General features: G+C 37.0%; 4 protein-coding genes across 5 annotated transcripts; 3 read left to right on the top strand and 1 right to left on the bottom strand.

Annotated features, from left to right (window-relative positions):
- Positions 1-428: 428 nt before the first annotated feature.
- Positions 429-2,266, top strand: LOC130671768 (3'-5' exonuclease). The gene is made up of 5 exons (XM_057475845.1): positions 429-618; positions 761-829; positions 980-1,113; positions 1,439-1,663; positions 1,768-2,266. The coding sequence occupies exons 1-5, from the start codon at positions 583-585 to the stop codon at positions 2,264-2,266; spliced, it is 963 nt and encodes a 320-aa protein (XP_057331828.1). The 5' UTR covers positions 429-582.
- Positions 2,267-2,363: 97 nt separating this feature from the next.
- LOC130671770 (putative lipoyltransferase 2, mitochondrial) lies at positions 2,364-3,640 on the top strand. Its single transcript, XM_057475847.1, has one exon. It carries the CDS (start codon positions 2,364-2,366, stop codon positions 3,063-3,065), a length of 702 nt encoding a protein of 233 aa, XP_057331830.1. The 3' UTR covers positions 3,066-3,640.
- LOC130671764 (ectopic P granules protein 5 homolog) lies at positions 3,639-13,698 on the bottom strand. 2 transcript variants are annotated; one of them, XM_057475838.1, is made up of 7 exons: positions 13,123-13,698; positions 9,474-12,796; positions 8,943-9,120; positions 8,859-8,882; positions 5,082-8,797; positions 4,808-5,017; positions 3,639-4,736 (listed from the first exon to the last, which is right to left on the bottom strand). In XM_057475838.1, the coding sequence occupies exons 1-7, from the start codon at positions 13,144-13,146 to the stop codon at positions 4,385-4,387; spliced, it is 7,827 nt and encodes a 2,608-aa protein (XP_057331821.1). In that variant the 5' UTR covers positions 13,147-13,698; the 3' UTR covers positions 3,639-4,384. The 2 variants fall into 2 exon arrangements, with proteins under 2 accessions (XP_057331821.1, XP_057331822.1); XM_057475839.1 differs by lacking the exon at positions 8,859-8,882.
- A 425-nt stretch (positions 13,699-14,123) lies between these two features.
- On the top strand, positions 14,124-15,282 carry LOC130671771 (uncharacterized). The gene is made up of 2 exons (XM_057475848.1): positions 14,124-14,258; positions 14,458-15,282. Exon 2 carries the CDS (start codon positions 14,466-14,468, stop codon positions 15,057-15,059), a length of 594 nt encoding a protein of 197 aa, XP_057331831.1. The 5' UTR covers positions 14,124-14,258; positions 14,458-14,465; the 3' UTR covers positions 15,060-15,282.
- The last annotated feature ends 115 nt before the right edge of the window (positions 15,283-15,397 follow it).

Raw genomic sequence — 15,397 nt, forward strand, 5'->3', positions numbered from 1 at the left:
TTTACCTTTAATAAGAAATTATGGTTTTAAATTTTTTTTACCGCCAGTTCTACCCGGGGTTTTTTAAATCTAGGATTAAATTATTACTGCAAATATATCTATATATTTACAGCATATATATGAAAAAAAATTAGCGTATTGCTTAAAAAATTTTAATCCACAGAACGTCAAGTGAAAGAAATAAATTTTCTCACTGATTTCAAAACTTTAAATCAAAATAAAAAATATCAGAGAAAATCACTAAAAATTTTTTTATTAATTTTATTTTTATTTCCTAATTAAATTTTACCCTCATTAGCAAGCAAATTAATTATCTGCAGATATATGACGTTTAAAATATTTATAGTAAAGTCCGCAAAAGAATAATTTTTTTCCCGCCATTTTTACAATCGCCATTACTGCGCATGCGTCAGCGCGCACATGCATCAGCCATTGAAAAAAAAAATCATTCTTTTGCCGACTCGACTATAAACCGACTGACAAATTTCTGTAATTAATTTTTTAAAATTAATTGCTGGAAAAAATAATAAAATTGCAATAAATAAAATTAATAATTTAACATATATACAAATATATAAAACTATGACCAGCCGAGGAAAATCAACTGTCAAGTATGAGGTTATGTATCTTAAAATTTTTTTTTATTTATTTCTATTCTATATTTGTAATCACTGAGTGTTTACTTAATTACTATCTCTTAGTTTATCGTAAGTATGATATTTTATTATCATAATTAATTACATTGTAATATAATTCACAGAAAGATAATATTATCGAAGGAAGAGTCATCAGACGCTCAGCTCGCCTTCTTCCTGAGTCTCTGAAAAAGGTTAATATTTATTTATATTTATATTTACATTCATTTTTATCACTTGCATAACATTTTTAAAATTTTCTTCCTTACAATTTTATTTATTTGTCAATTATTTTATACTATTGAAGTTAAAAATAATAAATAAATTTTTTTGAATTTACTTAGAATTTGAAAACCGAGGAGTTACAATTTAAAAACAAAGAACTTGACATTTCATCACTGCCACTAATTAATTTTACTGGTAAAATTTATTACGTTACCGATTTTGAAGGTTGTGCAATTATTTGTGATCAAGTTATGTAAGTTTTTTAATTTATTTTTTAAAATTTAATTAAATTACTCGATTTTAAATTTTTACTCATGTGAATGTAGCAGATATAAGACAGTTTATAAATTTTAAATAAATAAAATAAAGTAGTAAAATTTGAAAAATCCGCGCACAGATTTTTCATTGATCTGAATCCGCATTTTTTAATTTTTCTATTCATTTTATAATGGATGTGAATGATGCAGACATCAGACAAATTTAAAATTATTTAAATTTCCACTTGTCAGATACATTCACACTCAAAATTTTTTTTTTACCATGTGATTGAGTAAATTAATAAATTATTTATATTCCAGAGAACGAATAAATAAATTTGCAACAGATATTGTACCCATCGGCTTTGATCTAGAGTGGCCATTTAGTTTCCAAACGGGTTCTGGCAAAACGGCATTAGCCCAAGTTTGTGTATCTGAAAAAACATGTCATCTATTTCATATATATAATTTTAAAAAATTACCAGCCTCCTTCATATTATTGCTAAGTCATCCAAAAGTTCGACTCGTTGGTGTCAATATTAAAAAGTAAGTTTTTATATTTCCAGCAAGAGCTTTAATTATTTCATACATTTATTTATTACCTTTCATAATTACAATAAAAATATCAATATCGACTAATTTATTTCTAGCGATTGTTGGAAACTAGGAAGAGATTTTCCCGAATTTCCTGCTCAGAAAGTCGTCGAGAATAATTGTCTTGACTGCGGACCATTTTACAACCGAGTATACAACCGGTCATGCCGATGGAGCTTGCAGCGTCTGACAGCTTGTCTGCTTGATAAGCAAATAAGTAAGGATGGTAAAGTTAGAACGAGCAGATGGCATATTTTACCCCTCAGTGATGCACAAAAAAGCTACGCCGCCACCGACGCTTACGTTTCTCTCCTTATCTATTTAACTATACAGAAAAAAGCCGAGGAAATCGAACGCAGTAAAATTGATACCGAGTCCAAGGACCAGGATGCTGTGATCAAGGATCCGATCAAAGAGGAAAAAGAACAAGAGGAGACTGACTGTTTGTCTGATGAATTGAGTGAGTCGTTCAATGAACCGTTTGAAGAAAATGATTCTTTGATGGATTGTGATAATTTGCTGCCTAAGGATAATGATAAGGATTTAAAAAACTAATTAAAGTAAAAGGGCCATAGAAAAAAAATATTTTTAAGTGAATAAAATTTTAATCAAAGGACGACTTGACAATAAGGAAATTTTAATTTTTAAAATAATGGAATCTCGTATTGTTAAATTAATATGGGCTGGACGTATGGGATATAAAGCTGGTCTTTACTTACAGAAGACTCTTGTGGACAATCATCACAACAGTAATCAAGAAAATACTCTGGTATTAATAGAACACGACCCTGTGTACACAATAGGCATCCGTGACAAAAATTACACGCCCGAAGACATAAAAAAACTGGAGGCAACCGGCGCGGAATTTTTCAAAACAAACCGCGGAGGTCTGATAACATTCCACGGACCAGGACAGCTGGTAGCGTATCCAATATTGAATCTCAAACAATTCAAACCCTCTGTCAAGTGGTACGTGGATCAAATAGAGAAGACTGTTATCAGATTATGCGCGGAGATGGGAATAAAGGCCGAGACTTCGCCGCACACTGGGGTGTGGGTTGATGATAAAAAAATCTGCGCAATTGGTATCCACGGCAGCCGCTTTATTACTTCCCATGGGCTGGCGCTTAATTGCAACACCGATCTGTCGTGGTTCGAACACATCGTGCCTTGTGGTATTGAGGGTAAAGGCGTGACAAGTCTTTCTGATCAATTGAGAACGGAAGTAACAATTGACGACATTGTTCCTATTTTTAAAAACTCCTTTCAAGATCAGTTCAAATGCGCGCTCGTTGATTATCATCCTGGCAAAGCCTCGGAGTTATTGAGAGCCGCTGTTTCTTATTCTAAATGACGTAATTATTATCATTAGTAAATTAATTAATTAATTAATTTTTAAGGTTTGTGTTTAAATAATTTTAAGAGATTGATATTTTAAAATAAAGTTCGATAATATTTGAATAATTTATTAACTATAGCATTTAAAAATAAAATATACTATTGTACAAGCTAATTTGTGGTAACTATTATTAATTAATTATAATTTTAATATATAATATTGTATAATTAATCAATTAATTAACAGTTTAAAGCATCACAGCCTCGATCAAGGCTAGGCGATATATTTGGTTGAATAATTATATTTTTTGTAACAAGTGTTCAAAGAATGAGTCTCACTGATTATTCTTCAAACATTTTTTACAAAAATTGTATACTTAGTATTTGTAAAAAAAAATTTTCTAACTTGATCGTAGTCTTAATTATTTAAAAAAAAGCTTTAATTTTTAACTACTTAATTATTTAAATTAATTTACAAGCGAATTTAAAATTATAATTGATGAAAATATATCTATATATTTTTTTTGTAACTTGAAATCGTTTATAAATAATTTTGTACTTTTTTAAATATAAATTTATAATTTTTAGAAATTAATCAATTTTTTTTCATCAACTTTGAAGAATAAATAAACAAGTAGTTAAACTTATAATTACTTTCTACAACCAAAATATATATCACAATATATTTATAAATAACAGCGTAGTTAATAAAGCAAATGGAAAAAGATTTTTTAATTAAGGGCATTATCAGACTGCCTCCTTTTTTTTTAAATCACAACCGTATAAAATTTTATTAATTAAAAAAAATTAAAGCGTTAATTGAAAAAAAGGACAACGTGATTACAATTTTTTTAATTATTTAATCAATTAGGAGTCAAACGAAATTTAGTAAATAAATTTTAGCCTAAAGTTGTCTCACGCGAGTGTACTTCGGGTATTTTCGGTTTTTACCCCCACCCCGAGTATTCTATGCACTAAATTTTCTCCCACTTTTTCTTGCGCATGCGCAGTTCAAAAGTAATCAGTAGTGGGGGCGACTCTTAGTTCATTCTCTCTCTGGGAGAAGTTCACAAGACATGAAGATTTTACCAAAATTTATTACCAAATTTCGTTTGATTCCTAATTGATAACAACTGTAAGTAATTTTTTTTAAACAGTTATGAATATTTTTAAAAAGTGGGGGGTAATGTCTGAGAATGCTCTTAAAAATTTACAGACCAGTGAAAAAATCTGTTCGATAATTTAATGACTAGATATTTGAAAAAAAAATAAACCCCATAACAAAAACTGCGTAATTAATGAACCGAGTGATTAATCGTAGCAATGAAGCTTTAATTATTCCATGAGTACGTGAAGATATTTTTCATTGTACAGCTCAGTGGTGATGAGCCCAAGGATATTAACAGCATTGTGCAGTGAGTTTGCGGAATCGCGTATTATTTTGATAGCTTGTTCGATGTCGCCCTTCAATTCTCCATACTGTTTGTTTGCTGAAAGACTCTCGAGGGTCTGCAAGCCTTTGAGAGCATCCGCACTAGGCCGTACGTCCATCGTGTCGAGATCATTTGATCTTGTCGGCGCGACACCCGGTGCATGGGGGGTAAAACGCACTACTTGTTGCTCGGATTTTGAATCCGGAAGTTGTGCGAAGCAGTAGGTGCCTAGTACGCGTGCTAAAAATTTACATCTACCAACAGAAATAAAGAAATTAATTAAGTAGTCGATTATAATTAACTGGTAGTAGAGTTCAGGTGATACCTGATTGATAATTGTGACCCCTTTCTTAAACCAATGGCTCCAAGAATCCCCCAACCTTGTCCTGCATCATCGGCGACTGCCAGAAGTGCTCGTGCGAGTCTTTTTAATGATCTAGCGGCAATTATTGTATTTTCATTGTACTGGCATTGGCGGTACGCTAGTTCAAATGCTTTAGCCCACAGCAGAGGAAACTTCTCTTCAACTACATCACTAAAAAAATTTTTGAATTAACGGATCATAATTAAAATTTATCTTAACAAAAAAAGTAAATTACTTTGGTTTAATAGCTGCTATCCAATCAACGAGATTAACCAGCATCATTCCTTCTTCCCTGATGTCCCTACAAGACGGCAGACGTTTCATCAGCACAGCGTACAGAGCCAATAGTCTGCCTTCAGCTACCAGGACTCCTTCAATAGGCGGCTGTCTAGGAACAACCGGCTGCAGAATAGCCAGAACACTGCTCCAAGAAGGTTCAACATCATCCGCAATACTGTGTCTGAAGTACGACTCCAATGCCGCTTCAGTGATCTCGCCTAAAGTCGCCGGGGAAGTCACCGCCATCCCAATGACCCGGAGTATGCCCAGGAGAATAGGACTCGTCGCAGTCTTGTTCTCTAACCAGGTGCACCAGCTCACCCGCAGCTGATCAACGAGGAAACTGCTCTGGTTAACAGAGTGGAGCAGCTCAGTGATCAGCAGACCTGCCTCCGCTGCTTGTTGATTTTCTGAAACTGTGCTCGTGATAATAACTTCCATGTCATCAAGCATCTTTGATAGAGTTGCCGTAAAAGCTTTGACATTCGTTGATATCAATGATTTATGACGCGTCGTACAGTTGACTAGCAATTTAACCGTCGAGCGGACATAAATCTGACGTTTTTTCAAGGTCGTGGGATGAAAATGAGTCACTGTCGCATCGTAGGCCGCAACAATTTTCAGTAAATTATTAACAGCGACATCTACTTGGTGAACCTGGTTCTGATTGTTGGATCCAGTGGCGCTGAGGATAACTCGTGGATCAGAGCTCATTACATGCCAATTGACGACCTGGTCGTACACAGTAGAGTCAACTAAGTGCCACGCAAACTTCTCTGCTTCTACTACCAACTGGACTGCCTTCTCATTCTGTCTTACATTCGGTTCGTTTGATAACTTTACTAGCAAGTTAAGCAAACAAACGTGCATCCTCGCCGCTACGGCAATCGGTTGCGTAGCCAATACGTCATTGATCCACGTGGTCCAGTTGATCATAACAAAAATACTCCCCAAAAATAAATGACTGTCAGGCAGATACTGGTCAACGACTTTCACCATGAACTCGACATCAGTGAGTCCTGGTAAGAACTTATCCCAAGGCAGTGACAGAAAGTTACCGTGTATTACATTGAGAATGTGGTCTTTGATAGAAGCATTTGCGAAATTAGTCACGTAGAATTGCCACAAATATCCGAGTATTTTACAGCTCGCTGGCATCGTATCGATGATAAATCTGATGCATTCGACAAAAATAGCTACGGTTTTATTGGCGTAAGGCCCGTCGGTGATGATCCAGGGTAGCAAGACGCTCCTGTCATCAGTCAGCTGCTGGATCCATGCAGCAGTGGGTTCCCTCAAGTTTCTAGTCCAGTAGGGAGTGATCCAGGGCGCGAACATGTCACTCAGTACTGGCCAAATACGCTCGCACAGTTGATCAGCGAGCGATCCGCGGTCGAACTGCAGCGTCAAGACGACCAACGCGTGCCCGATCATGCCTAGGAACATATTCAGCGGCTCATTGTACACCCGGTACTTGGGATACAATCCATACAGCCCGTACTGCAAGCGTTCTTTCATAAAATGTTTGCTCAGTAGCACAGCGGTGTCATGAATCTCTTGTCTTGAGAGTAAACGTTGTTCGGTCGCGTATCTACGAATTTCTTCGCGAACTTTACATGGATGGAGCACCACGCACCTAGATCTACCGCTCAAAGCAGCCAGCAAGTCCCTCCAGACATCCAGAGACAAATTCTGGCCCTCGCTGCCGCGTAAAATAGCGCCTAGAACTTCGCCATAGTGTTCGGGGAACTCGTGCAGCAGAACCAGACGCAAATGATTACGAAAGAGCTCATGCAGAATCAGCTTATCATCTTCCGGAGTGAGCCCTATGTTGCAAAGCGCTTTGGACACAAGTTCTATGAAAGTCGATCTTTCGCTCAGACGAGGGCGTCGGTAGTTAAGCCAAGCGCTGACATCAAATTTCGATAGCAGCACAAAGCACTGATCAGCGTTGCCGCTGGTTGATAGATCGACTACCGTCGAGTACATCGGCAGAAAGTTTACTGCGCCACCTGCAACCGGCGTGAAATGTGGACCCAGAAGGCCACCTAGTGTAGACCTCTGGATTATGGTGCTGAGTAAACGCGGGCCTTGACTCTCTTCCCCGCTAATGAACAACTGTCCCAACTTTTCGACGCAGGTGGTTATCAGCTGCTTGGTTGGTAAGCACAGAGCGGCTTCTTCATTGTAAATATCAACGAGGTAGTAAAATAATTGAACACCAGTAGCTTGGAGGTCTTGTAAAACGGCAGTATTTTCACAAGTACGGTGAACATTTAGCTCATGCTCGAGTAAGGCAATCAAATGATCTATAAATACGCAGCCCTGAGTTACTTTACTGGGCGGTGGTTGGCACGCTTTGATCAGCAAGTTCTCGTATTCCGCACGATTCTGGGATATCAGGGCGTCAATGCCTTCACTGACGCGTGCTTCAGATATTTTAATACGAATCACCGCGGGCCCAGCGCAGTGTACAGTAGGTGGGGTCCCCGAACGACGACGTGACCCAACGGGAGCTGGATCACACAGAGCGTGTAAGGTAACGCGTGTATCTACTTCGCGGTACAAAGTAGGAATCAGTTCTAAAAACGTACAGTCTGCTGCAGTATGCTCGGATACCATGAGGTTGTAGGTCGTGGCGTAGTCGAGTATTACTTTCAAATGAGGCTGCACTGTCCTTAGAACTTTGTCTGGACTGTGCAGAGACTCGTGTGATATGTTTTCTATCAGTACATTGTGTTTTGCTAATAGCGGAGGTGATTCTGGGCACTCGTACGTCGTCAGTCGGCGGTAAATCCGCTGAATTGGATCCAACTCTGTCGAGTTTAAGGCTGCAGAAGTTGGAGACTTTGCGGGAGATCTAGTTGGAGATTCATCAGGAACACGGTGACAAGTACGTTGCCAATCGTTGAGGGACGTCAATTGTTCGTTTATGATACGGTCGTAGTCAATGTACTCTAGCCAAGGACTGTGGTCGCCTTGCATCAGGACAATGAGTTTCTGCGACATGTATTGAGGCGGTAAGGCAGGTAAATAAAGACCAGTCTCTTGTAAACGTGGTTCTTCGAGCCACAGACTCAGAGTTTTATAAAATTTGGCAGTGTTGAAGTAAAATACACGACGTTCATCCGTTATGGGATGCCCGTTATCGCAATCACGTTCTCCTTTTACTTGATAGTACTCCGTGGTTTCATTTAGGCGTTTTTTAAGTTTCTTAAGGTAGCTAAGGTTGATCATCCCTTCGAAGAACTTATCGCCCAGGCCGCCGCGATCTACGACGCCGGAGGCCGTGGGTACGCGCGCTAAGAAAAGCGTGAAGAAGTTCTGCCAAAGAAGCGGCAGCAGAGGATGATCTAGAGGCGTATCGAGAGCTTGCTGAGACCACCGATAAATTGCAAGGGAATTGGAACCGAATGATGTCAGTTTCAGAGAACTACACGCGCGTTTCAATGCTGAGTCTACTGATGTCTTTGAGGGCAATGACAATTCGCGAAGAAATTCTCGCCAAAGACCGGTTTTCAGTTCACGCTCTTGTTGCTCGGTGAGGAGGATCAAGTAAGCCAGCCAGATTGAAGGGGTCGAGCCACCGAGGAGACTTGGCGATGAACCAGTGCCTGTAGCCCAATTCAAAAAGGACCCAATTGAGCCTGATGATTTACCGGTCCCTAAATTCTGTAAACGAATACGAATATTAAATTGTTTGGAGTTATTTGTCAGATAATTAACAAGCTACCTCATTAGTTCCTTCAAATGAAAGCTATTGAAAGATAATATATTTGAGTATCAACAGTTTTTAAATTATTTTTTTACTATTTACCGTGTAAAGCGCCTGGAAAATATTTTCGGTGGTTTTTCGCGCGTCCAAGTGGAAAAACGCCGCACGGATAACAATATCCATTAGATACATGACATTATTATCACGATTCCAGTCGGGGATGCGGACTAGTATGTTCAGCCATAACTGAACCAATGGTTCGGGGTTTTGTAGACAGTATCTATTATATATAAATAATAATATTTAGTAATCTAAGATATACATTATTAGGCCTCGGGTTATCCCATATCCGGCCAACTGACAATGAGTCAAATTCAAATTCAAATCCAAATCAAATTCACAGATCGGCGATGGGACGAATCTCAGGACCGAAAGACCTCACATTTTTTGTGTGAAAAATTCTTTCGGCTCCACTGAGATTCGAATCCAGGCCTGGCCAGTGATCAAGTTCGAGAGGCTTAACTCCTACACCTTAAACCGCTCGGTCATGACCGCTGGTTAAGAAGAAGAATTTAAGGGAAAATTAGCAACCGTACCGATCACTGATCGAAATAATCAGATTACAAAACTTACCTCTTAAAATTAATCATATGTGACTCGATCATCCAACCAAACTGTCTCATAATAGGGCCAGGAAACTCCGGAGCGATCAAATTTTTAGCCATCTTCACATAAGTCCTGTCTGCCATCACCAGCGAACTGACTAATGCACAAAACCGTTCATTTTTGTACAAAGAGTCACTGCACTCAATAAACAAAGGCACCACACAGTGCAATGCAATTAGTATTTGTTCATATTTATAGAAACACTGCAGTATCGAAAGCTGTGTGAACCCTTTCGTGCAAATCAGCGGGATCGAATGTCCCCACTGAGTCATCAGCACCGAAACCCAGCAAGCGATCGGCTGCTTTTCGCGCACACCCTGGAGCAAAACCTCCAGCGCTGGATCGGTGTCCATGTCCGGGACATGGAAGAAAGCTTCCGCAGGATTCATTATTGCGTTGCGGCAATTAGACTCCGTGGTGTCGGTAGCATGGAGGCGCAATCTCGTCACCATTTCCCACGCCCACAGCGAAAACGCTTGTTCATTATTTTGCGGTCTCACAATCGCAGATACATTTTTAACGCTCTCTAGCAGGGAAGTGCTCTGTCCAGGAGTCTCAGGTACATATTTTATCATCAACTCGACTATTAGCACAGCGATCCGATAGTGCAGATGTTGAGGCAGGTATAAGTCGCCATTTCTATCCAACCCCCAGTTCAAATGCGTCAGTATCAAACGCGCGAGATGACTTTCCGTGGATCCTAGTCCGTAGTTATGCAACCAACCAGACAAAATTCCTAGATCTTCTTCCTTCGGTATCCATTTTCCGATAGACAGTTCTGTAAACAAATACAGACTTAGTTTGCCCACGGACCCAAAATTATCACGCAGTTTTATCAAAATGTCTGACAATAACGCAGGATATTTATTCGTTAAATTAGATAACAATGATCTAGCATCTTTGGAGCAGGACTCTTGAGTCTTCTCGCTTAAAAATCCAATCCTAAATAAATCAATCGTCGTAGCGCGTATGAAATCATAGTCTCTGAATGTCCTGGCCATTGCCATGTTAGCGAAGGTCGTCAACAAAAAATATGACTCATCTCCCGGCATGTCTATCAGCTTTTCTTCAAACTGTTTCAGCAAAGACGAATTCAGTTCCGTTTCCCATTCGCCCAGACTGTCCACTTGTGGCTGTGAGACAACTTCGTTGTCCTGGACTTTGTGCAGACAGTAAAAAATATTCCACAGAGCTGACGATGATATCAATTGATAAGGAATAGCTGCTAGATACTGCCAAGCACCAAGACGTCGGGACGAGAATATGCACATCGTTGCGCGTATGAAGAAACAATCGTACTCTAGCTGTAACCTGTCCATCATTGACCGATCAAAGACCTGGTTCTTGTCAAAAGCTTCCCACTGATCGCTGACATACTGAACGCAGTCGCGTATCAAAGCGCACAGACGTTTCGCTAATTGTCTATAACGCGGCGAGTCGTAAGTCTTCAGTCCCTGGCGAAATAACCGAATCAAAGTTGTAGAAAATGCAATTACCCTCAACATGTGATGCTCAGTTACACCCTTCTTGTCTTGCAGATAACCAGCATCCGCTTTATCAATCAGCAAGACCTGGGCAAATAATTTATCAACAGGAATTTGATTGAGCAGATTAATCAAATCACTTTCAAATAAATTAGCAGCAGTAGAAATGTCCTCGTCTTCTTCGCCCTCTTCGTCGAGCATCACCCAGACCGTGTCTCCAGGATTCGACGTGTCCTGCAGAGACAACTGGACTTGCTCGAGAAATTTATCGCGTTCCTTGATAGGCAGCAGCATAGTCGCCAATGTCGCTATCATGTGATCCAAGTACGGATCTTGGAGACTTGACAGACTTATTCCCCGTGATTTTGCCGCCACTGGAGTTTGAATGAAACCCGCTGCCCAGTTCGTTACGCCTCCAGGACAACGCAGCACGTGATTTAGTATAAACAAATGATCTTGCCAGGTGGCGATCCGTAATAACACCGCCACTAGTTTTGATAACCACTCGCGGGAATCAAGAACAAATTTTCCGTCTTTCAATACCCGCCGTTGGAAATTAAACAGGATTGTTATGCAAGTACGAAGTTCTGTTAACTCGGGCGCACATGACTGCACTTGGACGCTGTTTGTCACCAAACAAACTGACGCGTTTTGGGCAAGAGAAGCCAGATCACGACACGAAAGAGAAACGCGCTGGACATAACACTCGATTTGAAGTTTAAGCATTTCCGCTTCGTAGCAGTAGAGAGCTTGGGCATTATGCAGCAAGTCTTTTATTGATGAGAGGTTTTTAGTGAGCGACACCAGAGCCTGTTGATTGAAATGTGCTATCGAGTACTCGTGGCTCGCGCTGACCGGATTTCCGTCTTGGCATTCCCCGGATTCGGTTATCGAGGCTTTGTCTAGGTGCCACAGCTGCTTCTGGACTTCTTTGCAAGTTTTTTTGAGGTTCTCCAGCTCGAGGGAGTTGAGAATCATGTGATTGCGGACGCGGAGGTAACTCATTAGGAGCTCGTGGAGACGATGTTGGTGACGAGAAGCATTTGCGCGGAGTTGCGAGTCTATGAAATCGTTTATGAAACTTTCGAGGTGAGACAGTTCAGTGTTGGTGTAAAGAGAAGCCAGCTGAGTGTCTGTGAACGGTTGAAGTTTGGGTTTAGTTGGTTTTGTTGATGACTCCTGATAATTAGAAGAAGATTGAGCGGTTAAATTATTATCTGGACGAAGTGTTTGATTCAAATCCTTCTTAGACTGATCTAAATTTTTCTGCGACTGGTCTAAATCTTTTTGAAGCTGGTTCAAGTCTTTTTGCAGTTTGTTCAGGTCATGGGATTTATTTAAATCTAATGACTTAAATGTTTGATCGATAACTGACGTATAATTTTTTTCCGTTTCCTGTAAGTCTGTTTCTATTTTTCCTGTCGCGGATGACGAAGACGTAAAAGTTGTTTCCGATTCCTGACTGTCGTTCGCTGAGTCATTAGAAGGCGCGGAAGCTTCCGGTAATTCAGTATTATCGACTTCGTCAATTGATATCACTGACTCGTGGATACTTGATGGATTTATTGAACCCTGTGGATCTTGATCATCTTCTTCCTTGTCCTCTTTCTGAGACACGGTTTCTTTCTCGTAAATCGAAGTGTCAATCGCAGCTGAATGCAACTCGCTTTCCATGTTTGCGATTCCTTCGACCCGAGGATAATTTGTCGGAGACTCGCCCAGAAGACATTCGAATTCTTCCATCGTCGGTGCATCCGGTATTGGCCGATCTATATTGTAGGCCCGACTTCTATCTTTTTTACGTCGCTGAAAATTTATAAACGTCACAATTAATTCAAATTCTTGATGTTGATAATTTAAAAATTTTTTTTTTAATTTTTCATGCTTTGATTTTATTAAAAACTTTTTTTTTGTAATGACAATCTGTTGGAATAATTCAAGGTCTTTGTGGTTGATAAAAAAATCATGTGATATTTGAAAAATTCAAAGAAAAATTTTAAAAAAGTCAATGAATCAAAACTCCAAATTTGGGTGATTGACACATTGATAAAAAAAAGTCTAAATAAATAATAAAAAAAAAAAAAAAAATAAGGTTACACTGAATGTAAATAAAAAAAATAAATAAAAAATACCTGTCGTGATTTGGTTTTCTCCATTTTGAAAATAATTAATTAATTAATAACTCCGAGTATCACAAAACTTTTTATAAATTTAAAAAAACTAAATAAACATTATGTGTAATTATAAATAAGTAAATTTGGCGGGTACACTGTCACTTGTTAATACATATATTATTTGCTCTACATTATTATATATTTCTACTCCATACTACTGTTATTGTTATTATTATTTTAATGATTATTATTACGTGTTAATAATTAGCACGTGACCTCAATGTGAATCACGAATTTTTTTAAATGTATTAATAAACGATTTATAGTGATTTGAATATTTTATTATTTTAACAAAGAAATTATACTTTATGTCAGACACTGATAAATACGCAGTCATAGTTCTCTGATGTCAGCTTTTTAATTTTTTTAAATCTGTCAGCGATGACAGTTTAGTAGTTTTTTTATTTATGACTTTTACTTTTGTTTTTTTTCGATTTTATTTTACTATGACGTTTCTTTATTGACATTTAATTTATTATTGCGATTAGAAATGATTGAAGTTTAACCTCTAATAAATTTTTGCGTGTCACTACATTGTACTACACATATATATGACACTTACATATATTGTATGCGGAAAAAGAAAATTTATGAATAATAATTATAAAATAAATTTATATACTTATAAATTACTAATTACTTTTAATTAGTAATTAATTTATAAAAATATGATTTATAACAAATATATATACACATATATATGTATATAGTGATTAAAAGTTATTAATTTTGATGTTAGAAAATGAATAAATTTAAATTTCGCGGTAAAAAATTATTGCGCAGATGGCGCGAGATTTAAAATCCTTAATTTTTAAAAAAATTGTTGAATTTTAATTTCGTTTAATTATTATTGTAAATAATAATTATTGTCATTATTTATATAAAAAATGATGTCAGTATTAATTAATTAAAAATTTTTAATCCAAATATATATTTATATATAAAGAATTATCCGAATGTTTAAATTTATTTTGACAGGTGACACTAGCATTTGAATTCTTGTTTTTTATTATTGTTATATTTCTAAAAATAACAACAAAAAATATTATCAAGTGAATTGTCTTGACAAATAAAATAAAAGTATAAAAATATACGTAAGTTATTAAATACTCATATTATATATTTTTATAAATTAGCCAGAGTTGAATCATTTCAAAAATTTTCAAATTTAAATATCAGTATTTATTAAAAAAAAAAAAAAATACAGAAAATAAATTAATACTGACGCTAACCTGACTTTTATTTATTTAACGTCACCAATAATTAATTTTTTAATTAATGATTTAATTATAGATTAAAAAATGGATGATAAAATCAACACAATGGACACTGACAAGAAAAATGAAGAGTTTAAATCGATACCAGATACATTGAATGAACTCGATAATTACTTTCACTTCTTCAATTGTAAACAAGACGATTGTTCACACAATGGATGTAAAAAATTAAAAATATGGCCACATTGGATCACTTGTCGTGTTCGGACAACGGGGGGTAAATGTGAAGTCTGCTCAGAATATGATCGTATTTCTGAAGACCGCACATCTAATTATGAAAATCCACAAAATGTCTCATCAGGACTGGCTGATAGAAAACTAAAACGTACGAAAGGTAACGTTTTTGAAAAGAAACTCCATCAGTTCCCCAATCGCCAGAAAATTCACGTGTTACGCAGGCTGAGAGCTGCGATTAATAATCCGCAGTTTGGTTGCAACCCACGCGAACGTAGAATTTTTTTATTCGATAACAAAGATATTGTAACACGTCAATCCAGAGCTAATGGGGATAATCTAGATCGAATAGTGAGAGATAAAGTCCAGCAGAAAATGTTACTCGGAGCTATGGCTGCAATGAACATTGATGAGCCCACTTGTTCCTCCTCTGATTTGAGTTAAAGTTCCATCAGCTGACTTGGATTGGAAAATTATCTTCGATTCATTTTCCTATTTATTTTTTCAGTTAAAAGTTCTTACGCCAAATAATTTAAGATTTTTTTTTTATATTCAAAGCTTTAATTACTTGAAAGTTGATTATCATATATATTTTTGTTAATAGTATTTTCAAATTTATTAAATACTTACATAAATTTATAATTAAAATATATGTAAAATGGTTTGTTCAAAGTACTAATGTAAGTTTTTTCACACTTACAATTACGTTTTGTGTTTTAAGTACAAAGTACAAATAAAACTTATAAATAAATATATATCTATATATATTATTTTCAAATCTG

This window comes from Microplitis mediator, chromosome 7 (assembly GCF_029852145.1).
Source record: "Microplitis mediator isolate UGA2020A chromosome 7, iyMicMedi2.1, whole genome shotgun sequence".
In the NCBI taxonomy this organism is placed as follows: Eukaryota; Metazoa; Arthropoda; class Insecta; order Hymenoptera; family Braconidae; genus Microplitis; species Microplitis mediator.

What these genes read in the sequence shown, in the direction of transcription:
- LOC130671768 (XM_057475845.1), top strand. Translation starts at nt 583, where the DNA reads ATGACCAGCCGAGGAAAATCAACTGTCAAGTATGAG. An exon ending in AATCAACTGTCAAGTATGAG is followed by an intron (nt 619 to 760) that starts GTTATGTATCTT and finishes TATAATTCACAG; the next exon opens with AAAGATAATATTATCGAAGG. An exon ending in TTCCTGAGTCTCTGAAAAAG is followed by an intron (nt 830 to 979) that starts GTTAATATTTAT and finishes GAATTTACTTAG; the next exon opens with AATTTGAAAACCGAGGAGTT.
- LOC130671770 (XM_057475847.1), top strand. Translation starts at nt 2,364, where the DNA reads ATGGAATCTCGTATTGTTAAATTAATATGGGCTGGACGTATGGGATAT.
- LOC130671764 (XM_057475838.1), bottom strand. Translation starts at nt 13,146, where the DNA reads ATGGAGAAAACCAAATCACGACAG. An exon ending in ATAGCAGCTATTAAACCAAA is followed by an intron (nt 5,018 to 5,081) that starts GTAATTTACTTT and finishes AAATTTTTTTAG; the next exon opens with TGATGTAGTTGAAGAGAAGT. An exon ending in GGGTCACAATTATCAATCAG is followed by an intron (nt 4,737 to 4,807) that starts GTATCACCTGAA and finishes TTCTGTTGGTAG; the next exon opens with ATGTAAATTTTTAGCACGCG.
- LOC130671771 (XM_057475848.1), top strand. Translation starts at nt 14,466, where the DNA reads ATGGATGATAAAATCAACACAATGGACACTGACAAGAAAAATGAAGAG.